The sequence below is a fragment of the Triticum urartu genome, chromosome 2A (assembly GCF_056163025.1).
Source record: "Triticum urartu cultivar PI428250 chromosome 2A, HENAU_Tu73, whole genome shotgun sequence".
In the NCBI taxonomy this organism is placed as follows: Eukaryota; Viridiplantae; Streptophyta; class Magnoliopsida; order Poales; family Poaceae; genus Triticum; species Triticum urartu.
The window spans coordinates 749,235,894-749,255,639 of NC_141874.1; the positions used below are offsets into that span (position 1 = coordinate 749,235,894).

The 19,746-nt window shown below is 40.3% G+C and overlaps 3 protein-coding genes across 3 annotated transcripts; all 3 read right to left on the reverse strand.

Moving 5' to 3' along the window:
* Positions 1–686: 686 nt before the first annotated feature.
* On the reverse strand, positions 687–2,360 carry LOC147987686 (putative indole-3-pyruvate monooxygenase YUCCA10). The gene is made up of 4 exons (XM_087540402.1): positions 1,662–2,360; positions 1,168–1,401; positions 960–1,082; positions 687–866 (listed from the first exon to the last, which is right to left on the reverse strand). Exons 1-4 carry the CDS (start codon positions 2,358–2,360, stop codon positions 687–689), a joined length of 1,236 nt encoding a protein of 411 aa, XP_087396528.1.
* Positions 2,361–7,074: 4,714 nt separating this feature from the next.
* LOC147987687 (putative indole-3-pyruvate monooxygenase YUCCA10) lies at positions 7,075–8,749 on the reverse strand. Its single transcript, XM_087540403.1, has 4 exons — positions 8,051–8,749; positions 7,557–7,790; positions 7,348–7,470; positions 7,075–7,254 (listed from the first exon to the last, which is right to left on the reverse strand). The coding sequence occupies exons 1-4, from the start codon at positions 8,747–8,749 to the stop codon at positions 7,075–7,077; spliced, it is 1,236 nt and encodes a 411-aa protein (XP_087396529.1).
* A 7,687-nt stretch (positions 8,750–16,436) lies between these two features.
* Positions 16,437–18,111, reverse strand: LOC147987688 (putative indole-3-pyruvate monooxygenase YUCCA10). Its single transcript, XM_087540404.1, has 4 exons — positions 17,413–18,111; positions 16,919–17,152; positions 16,710–16,832; positions 16,437–16,616 (listed from the first exon to the last, which is right to left on the reverse strand). Exons 1-4 carry the CDS (start codon positions 18,109–18,111, stop codon positions 16,437–16,439), a joined length of 1,236 nt encoding a protein of 411 aa, XP_087396530.1.
* Positions 18,112–19,746: the final 1,635 nt, after the last annotated feature.

Below are 19,746 nucleotides of genomic sequence, written 5' to 3' on the forward strand. Positions count from 1 at the left end.
ATGCGGATGGATACCTTGGATCTCAGCCGATGGAAAACTTACTGCATACTGCAAACCCTGCGCTTCGGGCACAACAAACTGTGTCCACAACAGTTAAGGATACGTGTATCACGTAACCACAAATACACGTTCTAAATAGTAGTTTTCCGTCATATGGTGTTCTAAGTTTTAGTTTTAAGTTTCTAAATATGTTCACAAATATTTTTAATGATTTATAGTACGTCAGCTACCCCATGCAGATGCATGGGATGATAACTAGTGCCATTCTAAGACTGAATAGCACTACAGTACCGGCGATGGATGTAGTGAACTATGCATTTATTTTAGGCTGATGTGATTACTACATCCTACAGTTGTATACTGATGGGGTAAACATGCCACAAGAGATTTTGGTATAGATAATAGTGTATTGAGCGCATGCCTTTTGCACATATAATTTCAAGTAAATAAAATACAATACACAGTTGTAGGTTCAACCAAAATTATAAATCTCTCCGCGTAATGAGAGTACATAGCCCTTGATTATAGTATAATAGTACATCTCTCTCCGGGGCTCATATGAACCTTAAAATAAACATAAATTTACTTGTCTAAAAGCTAGATACAAAGGTGACACAATGGATATATTTCTCAAAGAATCAACCTTCTAGCATGCTTGCCATGGTAAACTACATGTAAAAGATGATTTAACTTGACATAGAGTCCATCATAGATTTGATGTCATTAGCGATATTCTTGGCATCTGTTGCAATACCAGCTAATCCTCTCCTCGCCAACCCAGCACAGTAAAGCCCATTTCCACCTTTCCAATGATTCGGATATTTTTGGATGGGCAGTCCGTTGCCATTTAACATGCTCTCACCATTCTGGATTAAAAACACATAGACCCTGTTAGCAGATTTAATAATGGTTACACCAAGAAAACAAACTCAGACATGTTCAAACACAAGCTATATTACCTTGAGCCACATATTTGCCGTGCTTTTGTATCCAGTTGCAAACACAATTGCATCAAATGACATTCTTTTGCTGCATTGAAATTTAATTATGTTGCCCTTGATCTTACTAATGCTCCCTTGAACCTTTAGGAGATAAAAATACATTGATAACTTGGCATATCAAATCAACATATGTTATAAATTTATGCCATGTCAAGGATATACTTACTTTGATGATGCCTTTTTTGATCAATCCAACAGTCCCAACATCAATTACTGCAGATCGGCCTGTTTCTGATTTGAGGGTCATTGGACCCATTTTTGGCCTTGTGATGCCATGCTGTGACAGGTCTCCAAATATTAAATACGCTACCATCACAAGGAGTTTATCCACTAGATTCAATGGAAGACGGTGAGCAAGTGTCATCCCCAAACGAATTAATTCCTTTGTCATTACATGAATCTGCAACCACAAAACATGTCACACCTCTTTTGAAGTATGCACTATAAAAATAGAATTTCTTCTTTCAAGAAATAAATTTTTGTCATGTGGTTCCTCTAGTCTTTCAGTTGTTTGTGTGTGATATAAAACAGTCCATCTCTTTTTCTATGTGAAATACTTCCTATTAGTAATAACACTAAAAATTGCATCTATTCTATTAATAACTATACTAAGAGTTTGCGTTCATGCATCCAATGAAAATATATAGTGCATGTACGTACCGGGCTTCGTATAACAATCGATGTGTTGGCACCATGGGTCGCAAGGTCATAAGCAATTTCCATCCCGGAGTTGCCAGATCCAATGACCAATACATTCTTGCCAGAGTAGCTCTTGCCTGACTTGTAGCTTGAGGAGTGGATAACATCACCTGGAAAGTTTTCCAGTCCAGGGAACATTGGAATATTCTCTGCACTATTCTCACCACTTGCCACAACAAGAAACTTCGCCGTGAACTTGACTGTGGTGCACTTTGACATGTCCTTTGCCACAATGGACCAACATTTTTCATCATTGTCATATGTGGATGACTCCACGCTGGTGAGATACTTTGGTTGAATGTTGAAACGCTCAACATAGTCATCCAAGTACTTCACAAACAAGGTTTTTGGTATGTACGTTGGTGCATCTACAGGGTATGACATGTGTGGCAACTCACAGAACTCCTTTGCGAGATGCAGCTTGAGGCGATCATACGCGCGGTTGCGCCAGAGTGACGCGCTACAGCTCTCGCGCTCGACGATGGCATAAGGAATTGAGAATTGGCAAAGGCATGCTGCCGTTGCGAGGCCTGCTGGCCCAGCACCAACAATCAACACTGTAACACCCTCCATTTCAAAGAGAAGACTTGACAAAGCTGTGGGATAAGTTCGGTGGTAGTCCAGTGTTTGTGTGTTTGCTCGATGAACTTTGGATGACATGCTCGTGTATGGGGGCATATATATACTGGTATCCTTCATGGGCCAATCTGTTTTATGCATTGAGGGATGAAAAAGGTAAATATTTACTGAGGCCTAATCCTAGTGTGTAGGAGTATTTCCATCTAAAAATGGAGCCGTTGTTGGTTGTGAAGGCGTGTACTGATACAAAATAGGTAGGAAACACACCGTTGATCGATTGTTGGTATTGGAAACTTATCGACCATCTTTTTTATGTGTAGATTAAAGATTCTTCATGTTTCTTTCCTTTTGCATCATCACCAATGACAATTACTACTCTAATAATATTCAAGTGTTTCTTCCTCTTTGTATACGATATAGGATATTATAAGGATAAGTCTGATTTCCAAACACACATTTATAGGCAAAGTCAAATATAATGTGGATGACAAAAGGAAACAATCATCTGAGAAGGATTTGTTACCAACCATGTTAACCGGTTTTGTCGGCTAGTTTTGCATCCGGTTCAGTTGTATGATGGTCAGTTTTGGTTTTGCCTCCGGTTGAGTTGACGACCATTGCCATACCTTTGGTGTCAACACAACGAGCCGTTCGATGTTGTGAACAAAAAGAAGTGGAACTTTAGTTCAAATATTTGAAACCATTTTTTTAATATAAATTCGTTTCTATACTGAACTCGTTTAATGTGAGGCCATATTTCAACTTTGGTACATGCATATTGTCCTATGCCTGAACATCAAATTGAACGCTCATTGTATTTTTAACTCTACACACCAGAGTGTGGATATATTTTGTTAAAAAGATAATAAACCAATTTACTGAAAATCAAAATTGTCAATCCTGTCTCAATGCGGTTTTGCAAACTTGTGTGGTTCCAAACTGACTGACACAGATTAATCACAATTGTACGCAACTTCCATGCAAAACTGAACTGGAGAAGTGGATCTCGTACAGTTCATCGGATTTTGATTTGCCCAACAGAATAATCCACTACCTTCTGTGATTTACATTTAGCATGGCACAAACTGCAGACTAAACCTATCGAATAGATGATTACATTCGATTTACGACCGTCGAGTCCAAATGATTTCAACATCTATCAGACTACCACTTTGCCTCCCGCAGTTGGATCTTCTAAAGACTTGTGTGCTGGGTAGGTATATTCAGGCCTTCCTCACATGAAGGATCGTGTGGTACAGACAAGTAGCATCTTCTCTTCTTTCCAGATGGTCACTTCCCTTGGATCATTTTTGCGTGCGGAGGAACTCCCGCATTTCTTGGTGGAACTCCCCACTCACTATCAACCGCATCTTCTTCGCGTCCTCCCACAACAAGTACCCATTATCCCTTGCGTGGTCACAACATTGGTCAAACATGTCCTACGCAAATAAGCGGCACCCAGATGTAAGTATAGTGGTAATCAGACTACTAGAGTACATGTTTTGAAATGTGTCCAAGCACCGTCCATCCGCAAGGAGCTGAAAGGGTTTGATGGGTGAAGGGTTTATTAATCCAACTGTCCCAACTCAATCGTTGTGGGTCGGTTGGTTTCTAACTTGAGGGTCATTCGACCATTTTTGGTTTTGGGCCTTGTGACTCCATATACCTCGATCGATCTCCAAATATGACATTCGCTACCATCACAAAGAGGTCACCCACTAGATTTAGTGAAACAAAGTGAGCAAGTGTCATCCCAGCTAAATTAATTCTCTTGTCATCACATGAATCAGCAACCAAAAGACATGTCACGCCTCTTTTGAAGCATTCCTGATAGAACAAAATTTCATAGAATATCTTCTTTCAATTGTTATTTTTTGTCATGTAGTTCCTCTAGTTGTTTGTCGTTTGGGCGTGATAAAAAACAGTCCATCTCTTATATATGTGAAATACTTTCTATTAGTAATAATACTGAAAAAATGCATCTCTTCTATGTAACCACAAATTCACGTTCTAAATAGTAATTTTCCGTCATATGGTGTTCCAACTTTTAGATTTAAGTTTCTAAATCAGTTCACAGATATTTTTAATGATTTATTAGTACGTCAGCTAGCCCATGTAGTTTCACACGTTGATAATTTGTGCCATTCGAAGACTGAATAGTACGTGGAGGATCTCCTCCTATTGCTCCTGCTGCTGCTTGAGGGCCTCGCGGAGGATCTTGGCGCTGATGGAGGAGGGCACGAACTCCTCCTCCTCGGCCTGGTGGCGCTTGGCGGCGCCGGAGCGACGACGCTTCCCGGCGTCGGCCACCGCATCGTTGTCGGCGCCGAGCGGCAGGCGGCTGCCCTTGGGCTGCTTCTTGGAGGACTTGTGCTTCTTGCCAGTCACGGCCGCTGGCTCGGGCCTCGGTGGTGGTCTGCCGGGTAGGAGGTGGGGCGGCGGGGGACGGAGGTGGGGAGGGAGACGGCGGTGCTGCATAGTAAAACCCTAGAGGAGGAAGGAGGATGGCGGATTGGCGGGTTTTGTTTTTGTGGACTTGTGGACTTGTGGAGGCCTCGCTCGTCATTGCTGGGCCTGCTTGCTTCTTCTCCTTGCTTAAGGGGCCGGCCCATCATGTCATACTCAGGAGGCTGGCCGAACAATGCCTCAGATTTTTTTGAATGATTTGAAGATTGCTCGAACAATGCATCAGTTAAATGTGCTATTTTGAAAAAAGGGAAATCGGAATACAGAGGTACACTCCGCCAATCCATGAGCGTGTTAATATCATATTTCAGTTACTGGTTATAGTTGCTTTTAGCTAATTCAAGTTTGGCATTAGCAATCTTTGCCATCCAAGTATATTTTGTCTTGGAAGTCAGTAAATTCCAATGAGTCATCAGTTGATAAAAGCGATAGACAAAACTGGGAGAAGCTCATCCACTATATATGCTTTATTCCGTCAGTTCACATTGTAAAAAAGGGTACTTAGGATTTCTTATTGTCTTGATTCAAATGATGTTCTATATATCCCATTGACACTTTTATAAATCCAATGTTGGTGTTTCTCCAAAAAGGAAACAAATGATTGCTTGTTATGCCTTCAAATATAATGAACATTCAGTATATATGCAAGTAGCCGCCTTCTTCGTCATGTAAGTGCCTTATTTTTGAAATATATAATTGCGCATTTGAGTCAGATCTATATATCTAGGTAGATGACTAGGATCTCTCTAGAAGTGCCAACTAGAAAACAAACCGACATTATGAGAGAAAAGTTCTACTTATTATTTTCAACTATAAAAATATGAGTAATGAGGCAGATTCCTCCAAACATTCCAAATACTTTGATGATGATTTTTTTATTAATCCAAAAGTCCCAACATCAATCACTATGGATCGGTAGGTTTCTAACTTGAGGGTCGTTGTGATCCATTTTTGGTTTTGGGCCTTGTGATGCCATGCCTCCATAGGTCTCCAAATATGAAATTCGCTGCCGTCACAAAGAGGTTATTCACTAGATTTAGTGAAAGATGGTGAGCAAGTGTCATCCCAACTGAATAAATTCTGTTGTCATCACATGAATCTGCAACCAAAAGACATGTCACACCTCTTCTGAAGCATGCATGATAAAACAAAATTTCATAGAATTTCTTCTTGCAAAAGTTAATTGTTTGTCATGTAGTTCCTCTAGTCGTTTGTTTGTTTGTGCGTCATATCAAACAGTCCATCTCTTATATATGTGAAAACTTTCTATTAGTAATAATCCCTGTTCAAGAATTCATCCGATTAACCAGTTAACTTGCCGATTAATCCCTACTCGTAGGGTCACCGAGTAGCCGATTAACTGATTAATCACCCGAGTAATTGATTAAATGGCCGATTAACTTTCCGATTAGCCTATTAATCCCCTACTCCCGAACCAACCGAGCAGCTACCAGTTAACGATTTCCTCAACAATGGTAATAATACTAAAAAAATGGATCTCTTCCAGTGGTAACTATACTAAAAAAATGTGTTCATGTACCCAGTGAAAATATATAGCGCATGTAGTACATATCAGGCTTCGTATAACAATCGGAGTATTGGCACCATGGTCGCAAGGTAATAAGCAATTTATATCCAAGAATATGCGGATGGATACCTTGGATCTCAGCCGATGGAAAATTTACTGCATACTGCAAACCCTGCGCTTCGGGCACAACAAACTGTGTCCACAACAGTTAAGGATACGTGTATCACGTAACCACAAATACACGTTCTAAATAGTAGTTTTCCGTCATATGGTGTTCTAAGTTTTAGTTTTAAGTTTCTAAATATGTTCACAAATATTTTTAATGATTTATAGTACGTCAGCTACCCCATGCAGATGCATGGGATGATAACTAGTGCCATTCTAAGACTGAATAGCACTACAGTACCGGCGATGGATGTAGTGAACTATGCATTTATTTTAGGCTGATGTGATTACTACATCCTACAGTTGTATACTGATGGGGTAAACATGCCACAAGAGATTTTGGTATAGATAATAGTGTATTGAGCGCATGCCTTTTGCACATATAATTTCAAGTAAATAAAATACAATACACAGTTGTAGGTTCAACCAAAATTAGAAATCTCTCCGCGTAATGAGAGTACATAGCCCTTGATTATAGTATAATAGTACATCTCTCTCCGGGGCTCATATGAACCTTAAAATAAACATAAATTTACTTGTCTAAAAGCTAGATACAAAGGTGACACAATGGATATATTTCTCAAAGAATCAACCTTCTAGCATGCTTGCCATGGTAAACTACATGTAAAAGATGATTTAACTTGACATAGAGTCCATCATAGATTTGATGTCATTAGCGATATTCTTGGCATCTGTTGCAATACCAGCTAATCCTCTCCTCGCCAACCCAGCACAGTAAAGCCCATTTCCACCTTTCCAATGATTCGGATATTTTTGGATGGGCAGTCCGTTGCCATTTAACATGCTCTCACCATTCTGGATTAAAAACACATAGACCCTGTTAGCAGATTTAATAATGGTTACACCAAGAAAACAAACTCAGACATGTTCAAACACAAGCTATATTACCTTGAGCCACATATTTGCCGTGCTTTTGTATCCAGTTGCAAACACAATTGCATCAAATGACATTCTTTTGCTGCATTGAAATTTAATTATGTTGCCCTTGATCTTACTAATGCTCCCTTGAACCTTTAGGAGATAAAAAATACATTGATAACTTGGCATATCAAATCAACATATGTTATAAATTTATGCCATGTCAAGGATATACTTACTTTGATGATGCCTTTTTTGATCAATCCAACAGTCCCAACGTCAATTACTGCAGATCGGCCTGTTTCTGATTTGAGGGTCATTGGACCCATTTTTGGCCTTGTGATGCCATGCTGTGACAGGTCTCCAAATATTAAATACGCTACCATCACAAGGAGTTTATCCACTAGATTCAATGGAAGATGGTGAGCAAGTGTCATCCCCAAACGAATTAATTCCTTTGTCATTACATGAATCTGCAACCACAAAACATGTCACACCTCTTTTGAAGTATGCACTATAAAAATAGAATTTCTTCTTTCAAGAAATATATTTTTGTCATGTGGTTCCTCTAGTCTTTCAGTTGTTTGTGTGTGATATAAAACAGTCCATCTCTTTTTCTATGTGAAATACTTCCTATTAGTAATAACACTAAAAATTGCATCTATTCTATTAATAACTATACTAAGAGTTTGCGTTCATGCATCCAATGAAAATATATAGTGCATGTACGTACCGGGCTTCGTATAACAATCGATGTGTTGGCACCATGGGTCGCAAGGTCATAAGCAATTTCCATCCCGGAGTTGCCAGATCCAATGACCAATACATTCTTGCCAGAGTAGCTCTTGCCTGACTTGTAGCTTGAGGAGTGGATAACATCACCTGGAAAGTTTTCCAGTCCAGGGAACATTGGAATATTCTCTGCACTATTCTCACCACTTGCCACAACAAGAAACTTCGCCGTGAACTTGACTGTGGTGCACTTTGACATGTCCTTTGCCACAATGGACCAACATTTTTCATCATTGTCATATGTGGATGACTCCACGCTGGTGAGATACTTTGGTTGAATGTTAAAACGCTCAACATAGTCATCCAAGTACTTCACAAACAAGGTTTTTGGTATGTACGTTGGTGCATCTAGAGGGTATGACATGTGTGGCAACTCACAGAACTCCTTTGCGAGATGCAGCTTGAGGCGATCATACGCGCGGTTGCGCCAGAGTGACGCGCTACAGCTCTCGCGCTCGACGATGGCATAAGGAATTGAGAATTGGCTAAGGCATGCTGCCGTTGCGAGGCCTGCTAGCCCAGCACCAACAATCAACACTGTAACACCCTCCATTTCAAAGAGAAGACTTGACAAAGCTGTGGGATAAGTTCGGTGGTAGTCCAGTGTTTGTGTGTTTGCTCGATGAACTTTGGATGACATGCTCGTGTATGGGGGCATATATATACTGGTATCCTTCATGGGCCAATCCGTTTTATGGATTGAGGGATGAAAAAGGTAAATATTTATTGAGGCCTAATCCTAGTGTGTAGGAGTATTTCCATCTAAAAATGGAGCCGTTGTTGGTTGTGAAGGCGTGTACTGATACAAAATAGGTAGGAAACACACCGTTGATCGATTGTTGGTATTGGAAACTTATCGACCATCTTTTTTATGTGTAGATTAAAGATTCTTCATGTTTCTTTCCTTTTGCATCATCACCAATGACAATTACTACTCTAATAATATTCAAGTGTTTCTTCCTCTTTGTATACGATATAGGATATGATGAGGATAAGTCTGATTTCCAAACACACATTTATAGGCAAAGTCAAATATAATGTGGATGACAAAAGGAAGCAATCATCTGAGAAGGATTTGTTACCAACCATGTTAACCGGTTTTGTCGGCTAGTTTTGCATCCGGTTCAGTTGTATGATGGTCAGTTTTGGTTTTGCCTCCGGTTGAGTTGACGACCATTGCCATACCTTTGGTGTCAACACAACGAGCCGTTCGATGTTGTGAACAAAAAGAAGTGGAACTTTAGTTCAAATATTTGAAACCATTTTTTAATATAAATTCGTTTCTATACTGAACACTCGTTTAATGTGAGGCCATATTTCAACTTTGGTACATGCATATTGTCCTATGCCTGAACATCAAATTGAACGCTCATTGTATTTTTAACTCTACACACCAGAGTGTGGATATATTTTGTTAAAAAGATAATAAACCAATTTACGCAAAATCAAAATTGTCAATCCTGTCTCAATGCGGTTTTGCAAACTTGTGTGGTTCCAAACTGACTGACACAGATTAATCACAATTGTACGCAACTTCCATGCAAAACTGAACTGGAGAAGTGGATCTCGTACAGTTCATCGGATTTTGATTTGCCCAACAGAATAATCCACTACCTTCTGTGACTTACATTTAGCATGGCACGAACTGCAGACTAAACCTATCGAATAGATGATTACATTCGATTTACGACCGTCGAGTCCAAATGATTTCAACATCTATCAGACTACCACTCTGCCTCCCGCAGTTGGATCTTCTAAAGACTTGTGTGCTGGGTAGGTATATTCAGGCCTTCCTCACATGAAGGATCGTGTGGTACAGACAAGTAGCATCTTCTCTTCTTTCCATATGGTCACTTCCCTTGGATCATTTTTGCGTGCGGAGGAACTCCCGCATTTCTTGGTGGAACTCCCCACTCACTATCAACCGCATCTTCTTCGCGTCCTCCCACAACAAGTACCCATTATCCCTTGCGTGGTCAAAACATTGGTCAAACATGTCCTACGCAAATAAGCGGCACCCAGATGTAAGTATAGTGGTAATCAGACTACTAGAGTACATGTTTTGAAATGTGTCCAAGCACCGTCCATCCGCAAGGAGCTGAAAGGGTTTGATGGGTGAAGGGTTTATTAATCCAACTGTCCCAACTCAATCGTTGTGGGTCGGTTGGTTTCTAACTTGAGGGTCATTCGACCATTTTTGGTTTTGGGCCTTGTGACTCCATATACCTCGATCGATCTCCAAATATGACATTCGCTACCATCACAAAGAGGTCACCCACTAGATTTAGTGAAACAAAGTGAGCAAGTGTCATCCCAGCTAAATTAATTCTCTTTTCATCACATGAATCTGCAACCAAAGGACATGTCACGCCTCTTTTGAAGCATTCCTGATAGAACAAAATTTCATAGAATATCTTCTTTCAATTGTTATTTTTTGTCATGTAGTTCCTCTAGTTGTTTGTCGTTTGGGCGTGATAAAAAACAGTCCATCTCTTATATATGTGAAATACTTTCTATTAGTAATAATACTGAAAAAATGCATCTCTTCTATGTAACCACAAATTCACGTTCTAAATAGTAATTTTCCGTCATATGGTGTTCCAACTTTTAGATTTAAGTTTCTAAATCAGTTCACAGATATTTTTAATGATTTATTAGTACGTCAGCTAGCCCATGTAGTTTCACACGTTGATAATTTGTGCCATTCGAAGACTGAATAGTACGTGGAGGATCTCCTCCTGTTGCTCCTGCAGCTGCTTGAGGGCCTCGTGGAGGATCTTGGCGCCGATGGAGGAGGGCACGAACTCCTCCTCCTCGGCCTGGTGGCGCTTGGCGGCGCCGGAGCGACGACGCTTCCTGGCCGCATCGGCGTCGGCGCCGAGCGGCAGGCGGCTGCCCTTGGGCTGCTTCTTGGAGGACTTGTGCTTCTTGCCAGTCATGGCCGCTGGCTCGGGCCTCGGTGGTGGTCTGCCAGGTAGGAGGTGGGGCGGCGGGGGACGGAGGTGGGGAGGGAGATGGCGGTGCTGCATAGTAAAACCCTAGAGGAGGAAGGAGGATGGCGGATTGGAGGGTTTTGTTTTTGTGGACTTGTGGACTTGTGGAGGCCTCGCTCGTCATTGCTGGGCCTGCTTGCTTCTTCTCCTTGCTTAAGGGGCCGGCCCATCATGTCATACTCAGGAGGCTGGCCGAACAATGCCTCAGATTTTTTTGAATGATTTGAAGATTGCTCGAACAATGCATCAGTTAAATGTGCTATTTTGAAAAAAGGGAAATCGGAATACAGAGGTACATTCCGCCAATCCATGAGCGTGTTAATATCATATTTCAGTTACTGGTTATAGTTGCTTTTAGCTAATTCAAGTTTGGCATTAGCAATCTTTGCCATCCGAGTATATTTTGTCTTGGAAGTCAGTAAATTCCAATGAGTCATCAGTTGATAAAAGCGATAGACAAAACTGGGAGAAGCTCATCCACTATATATGCTTTATTCCGTCAGTTCACATTGTAAAAAAGGGTACTTAGGATTTCTTATTGTCTTGATTCAAATGATGTTCTATATATCCCATTGACACTTTTATAAATCCAATGTTGGTGTTTCTCTAAAAAGGAAACAAATGATTGCTTGTTATGCCTTCAAATATAATGAACATTCAGTATATATGCAAGTAGCCGCCTTCTTCGTCATGTAAGTGCCTTATTTTTGAAATATATAATTGCGCATTTGAGTCAGATCTATATATCTAGGTAGATGACTAGGATCTCTCTAGAAGTGCCAACTAGAAAACAAACCGACATTATGAGAGAAAAGTTCTACTTATTATTTTCAACTATAAAAATATGAGTAATGAGGCAGATTCCTCCAAACATTCCAAATACTTTGATGATGATTTTTTTATTAATCCAAAAGTCCCAACATCAATCACTATGGATCGGTAGGTTTCTAACTTGAGGGTCGTTGTGATCCATTTTTGGTTTTGGGCCTTGTGATGCCATGCCTCCATAGGTCTCCAAATATGAAATTCGCTGCCGTCACAAAGAGGTTATTCACTAGATTTAGTGAAAGATGGTGAGCAAGTGTCATCCCAACTGAATAAATTCTGTTGTCATCACATGAATCTGCAACCAAAAGACATGTCACACCTCTTCTGAAGCATGCATGATAAAACAAAATTTCATAGAATTTCTTCTTGCAAAAGTTAATTGTTTGTCATGTAGTTCAAATATTTGAAACCATTTTTTTAATATAAATTTGTTTCTATACTGAACACTCGTTTAATGTGAGGCCATATTTCAACTTTGGTACATGCATATTGTCCTATGCCTGAACATCAAATTGAACGCTCATTGTATTTTTAACTCTACACACCAGAGTGTGGATATATTTTGTTAAAAAGATAATAAACCAATTTACTGAAAATCAAAATTGTCAATCCTGTCTCAATGCGGTTTTGCAAACTTGTGTGGTTCCAAATTGACTGACACAGATTAATCACAATTGTACGCAACTTCCATGCAAAACTGAACTGGAGAAGTGGATCTCGTACAGTTCATCGGATTTTGATTTGCCCAACAGAATAATCCACTACCTTCTGTGACTTACATTTAGCGTGGCACAAACTGCAAACTAAACCTATCGAATAGATGATTACATTCGATTTACGACCGTCGAGTCCAAATGATTTCAACATCTATCAGACTACCACTCTGCCTCCCGCAGTTGGATCTTCTAAAGACTTGTGTGCTGGGTAGGTATATTCAGGCCTTCCTCACATGAAGGATCGTGTGGTACAGACAAGTAGCATCTTCTCTTCTTTCCAGATGGTCACTTCCCTTGGATCATTTTTGCGTGCGGAGGAACTCCCGCATTTCTTGGTGGAACTCCCCACTCACTATCAACCGCATCTTCTTCGCGTCCTCCCACAACAAGTACCCATTATCCCTTGCGTGGTCACAACATTGGTCAAACATGTCCTACGCAAATAAGCGGCACCCAGATGTAAGTATAGTGGTAATCAGACTACTAGAGTACATGTTTTGAAATGTGTCCAAGCACCGTCCATCCGCAAGGAGCTGAAAGGGTTTGATGGGTGAAGGGTTTATTAATCCAACTGTCCCAACTCAATCGTTGTGGGTCGGTTGGTTTCTAACTTGAGGGTCATTCGACCATTTTTGGTTTTGGGCCTTGTGACTCCATATACCTCGATCGATCTCCAAATATGACATTCGCTACCATCACAAAGAGGTCACCCACTAGATTTAGTGAAACAAAGTGAGCAAGTGTCATCCCAGCTAAATTAATTCTCTTGTCATCACATGAATCTGCAACCAAAAGACATGTCACGCCTCTTTTGAAGCATTCCTAATAGAACAAAATTTCATAGAATATCTTCTTTCAATTGTTATTTTTTGTCATGTAGTTCCTCTAGTTGTTTGTCGTTTGGGCGTGATATAAAACAGTCCATCTCTTATATATGTGAAATACTTTCTATTAGTAATAATACTGAAAAAATGCATCTCTTTTATGTAACCACAAATTCACGTTCTAAATAGTAATTTTCTGTCATATGGTGTTCCAACTTTTAGATTTAAGTTTCTAAATCAGTTCACAGATATTTTTAATGATTTATTAGTACGTCAGCTAGCCCATGTAGTTTCACACGTTGATAATTTGTGCCATTCGAAGACTGAATAGTACGTGGAGGATCTCCTCCTGTTGCTCCTCCTGCTGCTTGAGGGCCTCGCGGAGGATCTTGGCACTGATGGAGGAGGGCACGAACTCCTCGTCCTCGGCCTGGTGGCGCTTGGCGGCGCCGGAGCGACGACGCTTCCCGGCGTCGGCCACCGCATCGGCGTCGGCGCCGAGCGGCAGGCGGCTGCCCTTGGGCTGCTTCTTGGAGGACTTGTCCTTCTTGCCAGTCATGGCCGCTGGCTCGGGCCTCGGTGGTGGTCTGCCGGGTAGGAGGTGGGGCGGCGGGGGACGGAGGTGGGGAGGGAGACGGCGGTGCTGCATAGTAAAACCCTAGAGGAGGAAGCAGGATGGCGGATTGGCGGGTTTTGTTTTTGTGGACTTGTGGACTTGTGGAGGCCTCGCTCGTCATTGCTGGGCCTGCTTGCTTCTTCTCCTTGCTTAAGGGGCCGGCCCATCATGTCATACTCAGGAGGCTGGCCGAACAATGCCTCAGATTTTTTTGAATGATTTGAAGATTGCTCGAACAATGCATCAGTTAAATGTGCTATTTTGAAGAAAGGGAAATCGGAATACAGAGGTACACTCCGCCAATCCATGAGCGTGTTAATATCATATTTCAGTTACTGGTTATAGTTGCTTTTAGCTAATTCAAGTTTGGCATTAGCAATCTTTGCCATCCGAGTATATTTTGTCTTGGAAGTCAGTAAATTCCAATGAGTCATCAGTTGATAAAAGCGATAGACAAAACTGGGAGAAGCTCATCCACTATATATGCTTTATTCCGTCAGTTCACATTGTAAAAAAGGGTACTTAGGATTTCTTATTGTTTTGATTCAAATGATGTTCTATATATCCCATTGACACTTTTATAAATCCAATGTTGGTGTTTCTCCAAAAAGAAAACAAATGATTGCTTGTTATGCCTTCAAATATAATGAACATTCAGTATATATGCAAGTAGCCGCCTTCTTCGTCATGTAAGTGCCTTATTTTTGAAATATATAATTGCGCATTTGAGTCAGATCTATATATCTAGGTAGATGACTAGGATCTCTCTAGAAGTGCCAACTAGAAAAGAAACTGACATTATGAGAGAAAAGTTCTATTTATTATTTTCAACTATAAAAATATGAGTAATGAGGCAGATTCCTCCAAATATTCCAAATACTTTGATGATGATGTTTTTATTAATCCAAAAGTCCCAACATCAATCACTATGGATCGGTAGGTTTCTAACTTGAGGGTCGTTGTGATCCATTTTTGGTTTTGGGCCTTGTGATGCCATGCCTCCATAGGTCTCCAAATATGAAATTCGCTGCCGTCACAAAGAGGTTATTCACTAGATTTAGTGAAAGATGGTGAGCAAGTGTCATCCCAACTGAATAAATTCTGTTGTCATCACATGAATCTGCAACCAAAAGACATGTCACACCTATTCTGAAGCATGCATGATAAAACAAAATTTCATAGAATTTCTTCTTGCAAAAGTTAATTGTTTGTCATGTAGTTCCTCTAGTCGTTTGTTTGTTTGTGCGTCATATCAAACAGTCCATCTCTTATATATGTGAAAACTTTCTATTAGTAATAATCCCTGTTCAAGAATTCATCCGATTAACCAGTTAACTTGCCGATTAATCCCTACTCGTAGGGTCACCGAGTAGCCGATTAACTGATTAATCACCCGAGTAATTGATTAAATGGCCGATTAACTTTCCGATTAGCCTATTAATCCCCTACTCCCCAACCAACCGAGCAGCTACCAGTTAACGATTTCCTCAACAATGGTAATAATACTAAAAAAATGGATCTCTTCCAGTGGTAACTATACTAAAAAATTGTGTTCATGTACCCAGTGAAAATATATAGCGCATGTAGTACATATCAGGCTTCGTATAACAATCGGAGTATTGGCACCATGGTCGCAAGGTAATAAGCAATTTATATCCAAGAATATGCGGATGGATACCTTGGATCTCAGCCGATGGAAAACTTACTGCATACTGCAAACCCTGCGCTTCGGGCACAACAAACTGTGTCCACAACAGTTAAGGATACGTGTATCACGTAACCACAAATACACGTTCTAAATAGTAGTTTTCCGTCATATGGTGTTCTAAGTTTTAGTTTTAAGTTTCTAAATATGTTCACAAATATTTTTAATGATTTATAGTACGTCAGCTACCCCATGCAGATGCATGGGATGATAACTAGTGCCATTCTAAGACTGAATAGCACTACAGTACCGGCGATGGATGTAGTGAACTATGCATTTATTTTAGGCTGATGTGATTACTACATCCTACAGTTGTATACTGATGGGGTAAACATGCCACAAGAGATTTTGGTATAGATAATAGTGTATTGAGCGCATGCCTTTTGCACATATAATTTCAAGTAAATAAAATATAATACACAGTTGTAGGTTCAACCAAAATTAGAAATCTCTCCGCGTAATGAGAGTACATAGCCCTTGATTATAGTATAATAGTACATATCTCTCCGGGGCTCATATGAACCTTAAAATAAACATAAATTTACTTGTCTAAAAGCTAGATACAAAGGTGACACAATGGATATATTTCTCAAAGAATCAACCTTCTAGCATGCTTGCCATGGTAAAATACATGTAAAAGATGATTTAACTTGACATAGAGTCCATCATAGATTTGATGTCATTAGCGATATTCTTGGCATCTGTTGCAATACCAGCTAATCCTCTCCTCGCCAACCCAGCACAGTAAAGCCCATTTCCACCTTTCCAATGATTCGGATATTTTTGGATGGGCAGTCCGTTGCCATTTAACATGCTCTCACCATTCTGGATTAAAAACACATAGACCCTGTTAGCAGATTTAATAATGGTTACACCAAGAAAACAAACTCAGACATGTTCAAACACAAGCTATATTACCTTGAGCCACATATTTGCCGTGCTTTTGTATCGAGTTGCAAACACAATTGCATCAAATGACATTCTTTTGCTGCATTGAAATTTAATTATGTTGCCCTTGATCTTACTAATGCTCCCTTGAACCTTTAGGAGATAAAAAATACATTGATAACTTGGCATATCAAATCAACATATGTTATAAATTTATGCCATGTCAAGGATATACTTACTTTGATGATGACTTTTTTGATCAATCCAACAGTCCCAACATCAATTACTGCAGATCGGCCTGTTTCTGATTTGAGGGTCATTGGACCCATTTTTGGCCTTGTGATGCCATGCTGTGACAGGTCTCCAAATATTAAATACGCTACCATCACAAGGAGTTTATCCACTAGATTCAATGGAAGACGGTGAGCAAGTGTCATCCCCAAACGAATTAATTCCTTTGTCATTACATGAATCTGCAACCACAAAACATGTCACACCTCTTTTGAAGTATGCACTATAAAAATAGAATTTCTTCTTTCAAGAAATAAATTTTTGTCATGTGGTTCCTCTAGTCTTTCAGTTGTTTTTGTGTGATATAAAACAGTCCATCTCTTTTTCTATGTGAAATACTTCCTATTAGTAATAACACTAAAAATTGCATCTATTCTATTAATAACTATACTAAGAGTTTGAGTTCATGCATCCAATGAAAATATATAGTGCATGTACGTACCGGGCTTCGTATAACAATCGATGTGTTGGCACCATGGGTCGCAAGGTCATAAGCAATTTCCATCCCGGAGTTGCCAGATCCAATGACCAATACATTCTTGCCAGAGTAGCTCTTGCCTGACTTGTAGCTTGAGGAGTGGATAACATCACCTGGAAAGTTTTCCAGTCCAGGGAACATTGGAATATTCTCTGCACTATTCTCACCACATGCCACAACAAGAAACTTCGCCGTGAACTTGACTGTGGTGCACTTTGACATGTCCTTTGCCACAATGGACCAATATTTTTCATCATTGTCATATGTGGATGACTCCACGCTGGTGAGATACTTTGGTTGAATGTTGAAACGCTCAACATAGTCATCCAAGTACTTCACAAACAAGGTTTTTGGTATGTACGTTGGTGCATCTACAGGGTATGACATGTGTGGCAACTCATAGAACTCCTTTGCGAGATGCAGCTTGAGGCGATCATACGCGCGGTTGCGCCAGAGTGACGCGCTACAGCTCTCGCGCTCGACGATGGCATAAGGAATCGAGAATTGGCTAAGGCATGCTGCCGTTGCGAGGCCTGCTGGCCCAGCACCAACAATCAACACTGTAACACCCTCCATTTCAAAGAGAAGACTTGACAAAGCTGTGGGATAAGTTCGGTGGTAGTCCAGTGTTTGTGTGTTTGCTCGATGAACTTTGGATGACATGCTCGTGTATGGGGGCATATTTATACTGGTATCCTTCATGGGCCAATCTGTTTTATGGATTGAGGGATGAAAAAGGTAAATATTTATTGAGGCCTAATCCTAGTGTGTAGGAGTATTTCCATCTAAAAATGGAGCCGTTGTTGGTTGTGAAGGCGTGTACTGATACAAAATAGGTAGGAAACACACCGTTGATCGATTGTTGGTATTGGAAACTTATCGACCATCTTTTTTATGTGTAGATTAAAGATTCTTCATGTTTCTTTCCTTTTGCATCATCACCAATGACAATTACTACTCTAATAATATTCAAGTGTTTGTTCTTCTTGTATACGATATAGGATATTATAAGGATAAGTCTGATTTCCAAACACACATTTATAGGCAAAGTCAAATATAATGTGGATGACAAAAGGAAACAATCATCTGAGAAGGATTTGTTACCAACCATGTTAACCGGTTTTGTCGGCTAGTTTTGCATCCGGTTCAGTTGTATGATGGTCAGTTTTGGTTTTGCCTCCGGTTGAGTTGACGACCATTGCCATACCTTTGGTGTCAACACAACGAGCCGTTCGATGTTGTGAACAAAAAGAAGTGGAACTTTAGTTCAAATATTTGAAACCATTTTTTAATATAAATTCGTTTCTATACTGAACACTCGTTTAATGTGAGGCCATATTTCAACTTTGGTACATGCATATTGTCCTATGCCTGAACATCAAATTGAACGCTCATTGTATTTTTAACTCTACACACCAGAGTGTGGATATATTTTGTTAAAAAGATAATAAACCAATTTACTGAAAATCAAAATTGTCAATCCTGCCTCAATGCGGTTTTGCAAACTTGTGTGGTTCCAAACTGACTGACACAGATTAATCACAATTGTACGCAACTTCCATGCAAAACTGAACTGGAGAAGTGGATCTCGTACAGTTCATCGGATTTTGATTTGCCCAACAGAATAATCCACTACCTTCTGTGACTTACATTTAGCATGGCACAAACTGCAGACTAAACCTATCGAATAGATGATTACATTCGATTTACGACCGTCGAGTCCAAATGATTTCAACATCTATCAGACTACCACTCCGCCTCCCGCAGTTGGATCTTCTAAAGACTTGTGTGCTGGGTAGGTATATTCAGGCCTTCCTCACATAAAGGATCGTGTGGTACAGACAAGTAGCAGCTTCTCTTCTTTCCAGATGGTCACTTCCCTTGGATCATTTTTGCGTGCGGAGGAACTCCCGCATTTCTTGGTGGAACTCCCCACTCACTATCAACCGCATCTTCTTCGCGTCCTCCCACAACAAGTACCCATTATCCCTTGCGTGGTCAAAACATTGGTCAAACATGTCCTACGCAAATAAGCGGCACCCAGATGTAAGTATAGTGGTAATCAGACTACTAGAGTACATGTTTTGAAATGTGTCCAAGCACCGTCCATCCGCAAGGAGCTGAAAGGGTTTGATGGGTGAAGGGTTTATTAATCCAACTGTCCCAACTCAATCGTTGTGGGTCCGTTGGTTTCTAACTTGAGGGTCATTCGACCATTTTTGGTTTTGGGCCTTGTGACTCCATATACCTCGATCGATCTCCAAATATGACATTCGCTACCATCACAAAGAGGTCACC